At 53.2% G+C, this 11,314-nt stretch overlaps 2 protein-coding genes across 2 annotated transcripts; both read right to left on the bottom strand.

Annotated features, from left to right (window-relative positions):
* Nucleotides 1-2,735: 2,735 nt before the first annotated feature.
* B0H18DRAFT_1218483 (cytochrome P450) lies at nt 2,736-5,037 on the bottom strand (the record flags this gene model as incomplete). Its single annotated transcript, XM_048036704.1, has 13 exons — nt 2,736-2,826; nt 2,893-3,036; nt 3,093-3,221; nt 3,279-3,360; nt 3,419-3,441; nt 3,501-3,667; nt 3,727-3,740; nt 3,799-3,916; nt 3,974-4,089; nt 4,160-4,308; nt 4,394-4,588; nt 4,642-4,774; nt 4,833-5,037. 13 exons carry the CDS (start codon nt 5,035-5,037, stop codon nt 2,736-2,738), a joined length of 1,566 nt encoding a protein of 521 aa, XP_047884835.1.
* Nucleotides 5,038-8,797: 3,760 nt separating this feature from the next.
* Nucleotides 8,798-11,280, bottom strand: B0H18DRAFT_1129075 (uncharacterized protein; the record flags this gene model as incomplete). The annotated part of the gene is made up of 7 exons (XM_048035388.1): nt 8,798-9,070; nt 9,170-9,237; nt 9,299-9,365; nt 9,428-9,703; nt 9,756-10,195; nt 11,119-11,139; nt 11,193-11,280. 7 exons carry the CDS (start codon nt 11,278-11,280, stop codon nt 8,798-8,800), a joined length of 1,233 nt encoding a protein of 410 aa, XP_047884834.1.
* Between the last annotated feature and the right edge of the window lie 34 nt (nt 11,281-11,314).

The raw sequence follows: 11,314 nt of genomic DNA, 5'->3' as shown, positions 1-11,314 counted from the left end.
CTGCTGAGTCTGAGCGATCTTGTACCGAATGTGGGTGCATTTGTCAGCCGTGTAACTAAGCTATATGCGGCAATGGCGACACGGTGGCACGACTCCGAGTCCGAGTGTGGCCCGGGCCACAACCTGCGTCCCACAGGCACTCGGCAGCCTGAGTCGCTTCAGTCAGTTCAAAGAACACTCCTCTCGGACGTCGGCCTCTGTCGAGACTTAGACTTGGAAAGTGCCGCGCCGTCATGTCCTTACCAACCGCAAGCCCCTGGCTGCAGGAAGAGTTCCAACAATTCCTGGAACAGAGATACACTAACGTGAAGTCACAACTGACTGCGTCGGAGAAAGTAAGTCTGATGCGGATGTTGTTGCCGTTACGCTGTACTGACGCAGTTACGATGCTCAGGAAAAAGATGAATTGCGAGCAGCATTGACAGAAGCTGAGAAGAGGCTCGAAGCTTCCGCTACTATGTCACTTCATGCTGTGTGTAGATTTGATACCCGATACTAGTATTCGTGTCCGTTGCATACACGTAGGAATTAAGTGAACTGCGAACTGCTGCTAGAGTGGCATCGAATTTAGACGAGGCACGTCTCTGGCTCGCCCTTGTCTCCGTGCCGCTGACGGTGTTCTCCGTTGCAGCTCCAGCGAGTCTCAAGTCTACTTGCCACCGAGCAGACCCGCCGAAATAAAGCAGTGAGTGTGCAATCTCTGGCTGTTGCTTCTCATCGTTGCTAAGTGGTGTTCCGAGGAACGTGCCACATTTGAGGTGGAGGCAAAGGTATTGATCTCGCTGCCTTTCGGCTATCGCGTATACGTCTCATTGTTGAATTGCAGGTCAAGGCTCTCGCCGATGAATTGGCACAGAGCAAAAATGCGCTTCAAGTGCTCGCGAAGGAAGGTTGTCAAGAATGTGCAGGCAGCGCACAAAGATCGCACGGATAGAAGCAATCGTGGCCAGTCGGGATAATGAGGTGAAGATTTAATATTCGGGCGTGAAGAACTCTTATCAACGGTTGATGCTTCTCCATCTCATACAGATTGCGGCATTACGAGACCCGCGTTCGTGCAGCTGGACAGCGTGCAATAGCTGCTGCGGCCGAGACCAACTGTCGACAGCAGCTCAACAACGTGACAGCGAGCTCGTTGCCGCGAAGAAGGTCGGCTTCCACCGGAGCATCCGCCATGCCATCGCATGCTAACCATACGTCAGGAGGTGTCAAGGCTGTCAGCCACCGGCGACTCGGCGACCAAAGCTGGTGCATCCACCCAGATTCCGTAGTAAGGGCACTCAGATGGTATTGTAGTGTATAATCCCGTTTATGTGCAGCAAATGCTGACGTCCTCCATGTGCTTAGTTCAGGAGCTTCATGGACCGTATGCGCGCACTGCCTGCTCCCCCGGTCACAGTTGATCTCTCCACCTCTTACCGGTCAAGCTGCCGGTCAGTAACTTTTTTCGTGATATTCGTTGTAGTTCACGCTGGATATCACCATGCTAGCCGGGGTCCCGCCGCGTGTCCGATTGTTTCCATGAGGGCATAAGCAGTTTCCTAGGTTGACGGTGAATGATGCCTGCATGTGGCTACCCGACTCGCAGCATGCATTGCGTGTTGTCCGGGGTTTGGGTATGATTCCAGACCACGCTGCAGGAAATGGACGCCATACGTACCCCGATCTGCGACGTATATACCAAAAGGAACGTTCGAGCTCTTTCATACTCATGACGATGACCTCTATTACGTCGGCACGTATAAGACGGTGGAGGGCCCGCGTGATATACACTTGAAAAGTGATTGACACGCGCTTCTCTCGGGTGAGCATCACAACACGACGTATCACTTCTACGTCACTCATAATATCGAATCGTATATGGAAGCAATTGGACGGGACAGTGGTGGTCGATGACTTAGAAGAGGCGCTCACGTGGCAAACGGCACCCAAAGCGCCCCCAACCAACGCGGTAGCAAGGACAATACCCGAGATGTACGAGATGGGCATCTTAAGGGTGCAGGTCATCGGTCTCCAGTGTGTCGGGTTTAACCATCGCCTGCATGAGGAGCTGCACCCAAAAAGGATGCCTTCTGACGACACTTCGCGGAAATCCGACACTGACGTTCAGCGCCGACGGGGCTCCTCAGCCAAACGGCGCAGCGTGAGTTGGCTGGATGCCCTCTCATCTGATGATAGTATAGTACTATCAGATGGGGAACCACCGAGTAAAAGGCAGCGCAGTCATACAGGAGCTGAGATGTCGGACCGTGACCCTTCGTCCTCGACTCTTTACCCAGGTTCGTATCACACTGATCGCACGTCTACGTTACATGTCTAACTGACGATATCCCCCTCAGATCACTCGGTAGGCGGGCCTGCGTACGATTTGTGTCCTTTCTCCATTCTTACGTGAGGCTTTCCTCCAGGATCCCGTAACACCGTCATAAGTACCATCCGGTGGCGCAGCGGACGTACGTCGCTGGCACATCGGAACGTAGAGGGCGATGGACAGACCTGTTGTATCTCGTCGCTGTGTAACGCAAGTATGGATATGAACGCCGACCTCATGTCTCGGACCAGCAGTGTCGGGTCATGATAGTGAAACCATCGCGCTGCTGCAAAGGTTGCCAGTTTCTGGGATACCTCGGGGATTACCTAACTCACTAAAAAGCACGTTCTTCATCGCACTACTGACAGCATCATGCATGCCGGTAATCAGATCGGTGAGAGGAACGTGCACTAGTACGCTCATATCACGCTGATATGCTCGCCAGCGTCTCTGCAACAAGACTCATCGCAGCAGGAGAACGCGGCCTGATGTCACAATCGTACGCCTCAGGATAGCTGTCGGACAGTGACGCGGCGTGAGCCCAATATACTCTCGTGAGCATTGTCCGTAGACGGACTGACCTGATCAAGGAAGAGAAGAACCTCGCTTCTGGCGTAATGACGTTGCCCTCAGCATCCCGGGCTTTGTCGATGTTCAGCGTCGCCGCGACGCCGGCTATCGCCAGAAAGACGGATGCGTCCCCGAATAGGCGTCCGGGGCAGAGCCTGAATGTCAGGGCTGAGACGTGGAGGAAGGCTTTCGGACAGAGCAAAGCACGGACCGTCGACCATGCCCGAAGACGATGTTGCGAGGATCTTCGAGTTCCCCGTCTGAGCTTGTCGCATCGAGGAAGCGTTCCGGACGGAACGTGGCAGGGGCGTCGTATGTCCTCTCGTCGTGTGTCATTGACCTGTTGGACGTCGGTGAGCTTTGCATAGAGCCTTTTTTTTGTATGATCACACGGTACCACAGGTTGGTTATGACCGTGGAGTCCCCAGGCACATGGTAGCCCTCATACTCGTCATCCTCCGTCAGATAGTGAGGTATGCCTGTGAAGATTTGCAAACGTTAGCGACTGCCGGTTGCTCACAACAGAACGTATGTGACCCAGTGGGACAGGTGGATTCCAGCTGCCCACCATAGATGTGAGACTCGATCCTCGTCTTGCACGGCTGCAGGTAGTACTCACCGATACGTCTCCTTCAGGATGCAATCGAGATATGGCAGGTTCGGTCTGTCCTCAAGAGTGGGTAGTCGGCTGTTCCCGACGACGCGGTCGACTTCCGCTTGGGCCTTATGGTACACCTCCGGGTAGAGGACCATCGCCAGGAAGAATGTCCGGAGCACCGTCTTCGTCTATTCGTCACACCCTAGTGTTTCAGTATCGACCATTGCGCCATTGCCCGATAGCATACCGTATCCGTCCCAGCTGGCAGTAGCTACTGTTAAATTCACAGGTTTCGTAGAGCACTCAATTTGGGACGTACCAGAGTACAACACGCCCGCCGCGTACCGGATGTAGTCCTCGTCCTCGGCAAGCCGGCCCGCTTTCTCTGCTTTCTCGATCAATTCGGAAACGAACGAAGGCCGTGCACTTCCCGACGTCTAGTTGGACGGTGTCAACGATACAGTTCCATCTATGCTTTGCAAGTGTGGACCCACCACCGCTTTGCGGACCATATTGTATGGGAGATGATTAGCGCGCCATACGAGTTCCCTGGCGTACATTGCCTTGCGCTTGAAGTCTGCCCCAGGCATCCACGCCGGGACGTACTTGACTATAACAGATCAGCGGTCAGCGGTCAATATCTCATCAAGGCTTCGCAGTCAGCACAATTGAAGACTAACGAAGTGGAAAGATGTCCGCTATCCCGCTTCCTGCCGGACCGGTCGCGTTGGTTGCGTCCATGGCATGGTCCATCAGCGTTACATACTCATCGTCCAAGGACGTGATTCGGTGCCCATACACAGACTCGAGGATGAGTGCCGCGGTGTACCTAGGTGCGAACGAAGGCACTCAGCGATCATGGTCCATCGGGAGCTCTGCACACCCCCGGCCTTCACACTACAGCTGTGACGTACCGCGTGATGTGCATCGTGAAGTCTGCGGGCGTGTGCATGAGGTTCGACAGGAAGGTGCAAATCTCCCGCAGCTGTAGGCTGTCGTACTTCCGTATCGCATCCTTCTCGCCGAACGCTGCCTGGATCCACCGGCGCTGCATACGCCGCCCCGCGGCTTGGTACGGCAGAAAAGCCGTGTTAGGATACCAGCCTATCCTGGGTTCGCCGGTCAGTGTCAATGCGAGCGATAAGGGGAGGGTGCGACGTACAGCTCGACCTGTGTGACAAGTCGAGGACGGCTCGAATAGATCGCGCCCCGCTTGTCCAGGAGGTCCCGCGCGATGCTGGGCGAGTTGATGATGAGCGTGCGGCACCCGAAGAAGTCGGCATAGACCAGATCGCCTGCGGGTGTAGCCAGCGTGAGATTGGTCGAATGTCGTCTAAGTACTGCGAAATCCACCGTATTCATCCGCCCACGACTTGAAGGTCTGCTCCTGGGAGCTTGAGGGCAACTGATGGGCGTTGCCTAAGACAGGAATACGCTTTGGACCGGGAGGGAGACGGCGCCGGGGATTGCTTAGACCGAGCAAGTAGACAAGGCCCATGACGCACACCAAAGGCATCATGATCCAGGCATAAGCTGAAGAAAACGAGTCCTGGAACATGGTTTCCAGCAAGACGAGATAGGTGAAAGGGGCTGTCCTTGATTCCCTTATAACACGGATGCTTTGCAGATCTCCAAATGCACCGACTGAACTTTGACTTGCGCGTCATTTGCACTGGGAAGATAGCAGCCACGTCACCACCTATACCAGAAGGATTCGCCATCCATGGGCGGTTCGAGCCCAATGCTGTATACGACGGCCTAGATAGGCCTCAGCGGTGCCAGTTACCGTGACCTATGCCTTGCGAGGCATCTGTTTGTTTCTTGGGACTGCACAAGCTCAAATCTCATTAAACTGTTACCGTCTTACGCCCACGAGCCCATCTCCTGGCAGGACCCATTTGGCTTGTGTGGTTGCTGGCTGTCTTGAATCGCATTCAGCCGCGAATCGGTAGAGGTAAGATGAAAACCAAAGCACATCATCACTCACACGGTTCAAAAATACGGACAGAGCCCGACAGAAATTTTCTGTAAGACGCCCTCCAACTTGTGGTCATAATTGTACAGCAGCTTTGACTCGTAACGCCGCAGTTCACCCGTAGCCAGCGTCCCACATGGCTTCTTGCAGCCAGAAGGCAAGTCAGCGTTAGCTGAGGGCCTTGACTCGAACAGAACACTAGTGTATTCGCCGCGCAATGTCGGCTTAGAAGCTCACATAGGAGTCCCTTGAAGCACTAGATAGAGCGCTAGCGGCCAGTCAGTACCCCATGCAGGAGGTCTGAGAGAACAACATACCAATATTGGCCAATGGAACATTAACCATTGACCGCGCTTGCTCTTTGATACCGACGTAACAATGTATCGGTGTGCCAATGACTCGGATCGCATAGGCACTAGTTACTGGAAGTGATCGTGGCAAGCTGTACCTAGCATTAGCCAGCGAGCGAGTATACACGGTTCATGCGACGGACATCTCTCGTACCGTCACTGCTCTCCAGCCAGTATGGAAGCGCGTATAATTAACTCACTTCTGAGGGCCTAGTCACGGTAGAATTCAAGTTTCCAGTTGTAAGTAGGCCTGCGGGTAGACCTACGCCTTTGTGAATCCTGTAGCAAACGCCGTTGCCAGTGAATGTTTGACTGGATACTTAAGACACTACACAGACTGCATAGTAGTACAGAACAAACGTGGGCCGCCGGGCGGGCCGTCACGGCGTTATTTACGCTGGCGTAGGCAAGCCACGCGGCCATACCAAATCCGGCAATGAACCTCAAGCCACTCGGCGAGTACTGCTGATCTGTAAGTACGTTTGTACGTGCATGTGTCTAGGGTCTCCTCGTTGCTAGCCATCTTCGAACGGATATTGGACGTCGCGCAATCGTAAAACTCTACTACTGTGTCTGTCCTTCATACAAATTGTCACGGCTACAGAAGCTTGCCACTGTCGTCATGTCCTTCAGCCCAGCCGCACTGAGACCCAGGCTACAGACGGAGTTCTACGAGTTCCTGGAACAAAAACTCTTGAATGTAGAGTCGCAGTTGAGTGCATCGGAGAAAGTGAGTCAGGCTCGATTGCCTTGACGCCGCGGTATCGACTTAGAGACGATGCTCCGATCAGGAAAGGGACGCGCTGGGAGTGGCGTTGACACAAGCCGAGAAGAAGCTCGAGGCTTCCAACGTTGTGTGTTACTTTCTACAGACTCTGAGCGCTGATAGTTCTAACTGCATTGATACCATATGCACAGGAACTCAATGAACTACGGACGAATGCCGCCGCTTCGATTGAGGCGCTATCGAACAAAGACGAGGTTGTACGTCCCACACTAGCGTCCCACGCTCTACATCGTTCAGCGCATGCAGCTTAATAATACATTGACAGGCACATTCCACGGCATTGCTTCGACAAGATGTAGGTTTCCTCTACCATTTATTCCTGTGCTGCTCAGTGTCATTCTCTATTGTAGCTTCAGCGAGTATCAGATCTGCTCGCGAGGGAACGAGCGCGCCGCGAAGAAGCAGTAAGTTTTGCGGTCTATCTGTCGCTTGTTGGGAATGCTAAGGGTATCATGAGGAACGTGTCACCTCCGAGACGGAAGCAAAGGTGCTAACGTCACACGTGCGGCTTGGTATTTGGTCTAATTGTTGGTGCACAGGTCAAGACTCTTGTCGATAAACTTGCACAGTGCAACTCCGCAAACGAAGAGCTCAAGAAGAAATGTAGCCAGGAAAGCGCCACACAACTCACAAAGATCACAAGATTGGAGGCAACCACCAAGGACATGGAGAAAGAGGTAGAGTAGCAACCCACCGGTGTGCTAGTCAGTTCATGCTTATCTACTGTATACAGAATACGAGATTACGAGAGGAGGTCGTGAACAAGGAGAAGATCTGCAGTCGTGCAGTTGCAGAGCGTGCCGAAGCTATTGCAGCTGAGACCGAATGTCGACGGCAGTCCAACTACGTGAAATCCGAGCTGGATGCTGTGAAGAAGGTCATCTTCTGTCGAACGCATCGTCTTCTCACACTAATCATATTTCAGGAGATATCGAGTCTGCGGACCGCGCTCAACTCGATCACAGCTAGTACATCCGACCAGCTTGACCTTCATAGCTCGGCAGTGAAGGTATTGCATCGGACGCTCTGATTGTAAATGATGATGGCTGACATACTGCCTACGCATAGTTGCGGGGCTTCGTGGATGATTTGCGTGCACTACCTGCTCCCGCTGTAGCAATTGATCTCGCGGCCCTTACGCCTGTTGAGATACCGGTCAGTTTGAAATCCTTACTGGACATTGTATGCATCAGACGATCATATGCACGCAGGCCTCTCAGCACGTATCTGAAATCTTGTCTGGCCTACGACGGAGAGGCGTGCTCACGGGCTTCGAAATGACGCTCAGTGACAACTTGTTGTGGCTCCCCAACTCAAATCATGCGATGTACGTTGTCCCTATGTATGACTACGTTTCGAGCGTCCACAGCACAAAGTGGTGGAGGTACACCAGATGTATCAAGTCAAAGGAGACACGTGAAATCTTCCATACCTCTCATGGAAAGCTCTATTACGTCGGCACATACCAAAGGGTGGAGCTCGGTTTGGATAATATCCAGCTGGAAGCCATTGATATCAAACTCTTCCAGGTGAGCAAGGCAGCCCTCGGCATTGATACACACTCAATAACTTGTCACACTCTCATGATGTTTGCAGCGACTTAAGAATTCAGTGGCCCAGCTTGATTTGAAAGCGGCGCTGGCGAAGCGTACAACAGAGAGGGCGCACGCGTCTAATGCGTTGACCGAAGGCGTACCTGGAATGTATCAATGGGGCATCTTGAAAGCGAAAGTTATTGGTCTCCAGTGTATCGGATTCAACCGTCGCCTTAACGACAAGCTGCATCCGAGCAAATCGCCTTCCAACGACGCCTCGCCAGACGGCCGAACCGACAACATGCCACCGTCATCTCTCAAACGGCGTGAATGTCCTCTAGCAGTATGTGGTTCAGACGAGGAACCGCCCAAGAAGGAAGCGAAGATATCTAGATAGGTGTTGGGACATAGCGAAGCTTACCACGGTACTACAACACAAGTTCGTACTAGTCCATGTTACCATTTCATGATGAGTTGACGGTACTTACCTACAATTGATGCCCTTCGTGCACCCTCACGCCATGCAGTATACCAAATCGCCACCATTTTCGGCGACGCGGCGGCGGAGGGTAATGAACAGATCTTTGATATGTTGTTACTGCACCCACGGGTATGCACGCCAATCTCATGCTTGCGAGTAACAGAAACGTTGGGTACAGTCGACACTGAACCTATGACACCGCTATAGAGCTGACGAGCGTTGTCAATTGCTTAGCGAGTGTATCTCCAAGCATATGATGCCCGTAAATTGTCGGATGTAGTCCGTCCATGGTGTGCTCCCTCCTGAGGTCGCCTCCGATGTCCCATTCGTGGAATTCGACACCTTGCCCGGCATTGGACCTCAACGAAGCCAAAGCTGACGACAGGTCTCGTGTGACAGAGACCTGTTCGGCGCTTTCTGTCGTTTCAGGATCCGAGTCTGCAGTAAAATCGGGGAAGGGATGCTAAAGAGGGTCATGAGCGAACCACGGAGCGTAGCAATGAAGGGAACCTTACGAGGACACATATTTGCTTGGCCGATGCGCGATACACCTGCAACAGACGGCCGACGAAAGCATGCATGGTTGAGGCGAATTGATGGGGGACACGTCTTGCGCGTCATCGTTCGTACCTGAGATAGAACTAATTCAGCCTCGACACCCAGCGCGAGGCCTCATAGGCGTGATGCGCACCTAGGGCGATCACTATGATTGAGGGCTGTTCGTCTAGTGCTGCAGGCCCGTCCGACCATTGGGACGCCTTTCATATAGCGACAGTCAATCAATACAACGGGATCCGCGTGCATCCAACAAGCTACGCACATGAAAGAACCGGTCTATCATACCCTGCCCGGCGCCCTCGTCCGCTTCCTCTGGCGTAGGCGCTACGAGCGTCACACCGGGGAAGGCTACGAGTTCGAGCTCGAGCTCAATACCCGTTCTCGCGTGGAGCTGTGCCTTCGCGATGTGTGGGTACGCGCTGAGACAGCCCAGAGGAATTGGCTGTGAGCCATCTGAGTAGCCTGCCGTGATCGAGTCCCCGATGGCGAGTACTCTGACTGAGCGAGGGTCATCGGGAAAAGCCTGGACGCTGTCTTCCTTATGGCAAGTGTAAGCAGCACATTACTCATAGTAGTTGGAGACCGCCTACATTATCCACGACGACACTCTCCAGTTCGAACACGGATGCCCAATCCACCAGAGTGAGGGTAATCTTGACAGGGACGGGTCGCGCTGTCGGAGTGTCTTCGTCTACCAGAACAACCTCCTGTGATGGCCCGCAATCGTACGTCTTCACCTGATTCTCGTTTGTGCTCGAATCGCCACCACCTTCCGAACGTGCGCTGACTGAACAAGCTATCATCGGAGTTCCGCCATTAAACGAGTCCTTGCGCTCTGTACGCGAGCCTGTCCGTATGCTGAGGTAGCTCCCAGAGAAGCAGAAGGAAATGCTGGCGCCACACCAAGAGGCGGCGAGTGAATCCGCATATGGTGAGGCCATAGTCCATCGGCCAAGGCGACGGAACTTGTTGGAGGTGGGTTTCAGAGCTACCCTTGGGCGTGTGGACGAGCTGTCCGGCATGGCCCTCTCTGCATATTCAAGAAGTCAGAACGTGGCTTTTGTATCTGATCGAGGGTACCATGAACGCAGACGAGGAGACTCGGACGCGGTCGCGAAACGGCTCGGGGCGTACTCAGGCTATGACTCAGATGCGATCATGAGTGTGGCAACGAGGCCGACGTTACATACGCGTCAGGAATATAAAGCATATGCGTCTTCAGTGGATACGACTCTGGCAACATCTAGGAGGTGCGAATACTCAAGTACTCACGAAGAACAGTCGTGTCGAAAGCGTTCATTGTCAAGCCGAGTTCAAGCGGCTGTCTACAAATTACACGTGGTGGCTGCCACTAGATAGTGATCCTACGAGCGCTTCTGAATTTACACCGAATGTCTTCACTTCTCCAGTGAAGTCAGGCTGAAGCATGGCGCAGTGCGTAAAGGGACCAGAACGCTGCCACCTCGAAGTGGGAATATTTTACTGATGGTGGTAAAGTCTCAGGATCTCAACAAATACGCATGGACCGTAAACGTGAGGCCTGACAGCCTCGGGAGTGAGACGAATCTCATAAGGGAAGTTCCTTCTTGGTTAATAAATTAACTGTACAGAATAAGGGGTACTCAGGCAGACAGTGTAGTGATATTTGAGATGCAATCTAACAATGATAGTGGAAAGGATTGGATATTGAATCTGCAGACCTCGAATCAAGTTCGTACTGAGACGAGATGCTAGACGAGAATCGAACTGGTATCAGGAACCGCGTCATAATCTGAGAATATGCTGACAACGCTTACGGGTATAGAGCATGTGGATATCAACATCCACTGCAGCTGCGATGGGATGTGAATGGCGCCGGCATATTGATTATATCGCCAAACGTGTAGGCCTCTGAGCGTCGTCGGAAATCGGGATCATCAGCACAAGGCGCACTTCCTGTAGGGGGCAACGTACTGGGTACCCTCCGTAACACCTCTGATCGGGCATATAGTGAGCTCTGGTCAATGAAGGCGAAGCCTAGGGCTTACCTGCCATACCGTACGGGCGTGCACTGGCCGCGGTAGCCATGAGTGGGATGAGAGCGGCCAGTACAGCAACCAGCCGGATGAACTGCATCTCGTCGCGATGCGTGACGGAGGTCAGGAGGGAT

The sequence above is a fragment of the Fomitopsis serialis genome (genome assembly GCF_022376445.1).
Source record: "Fomitopsis serialis strain Sig1Antser10 chromosome Unknown B0H18scaffold_362, whole genome shotgun sequence".
NCBI classification, from domain to species: Eukaryota; Fungi; Basidiomycota; class Agaricomycetes; order Polyporales; family Fomitopsidaceae; genus Fomitopsis; species Fomitopsis serialis.
This window is presented reverse-complemented; position numbering and strand designations above follow the sequence as displayed.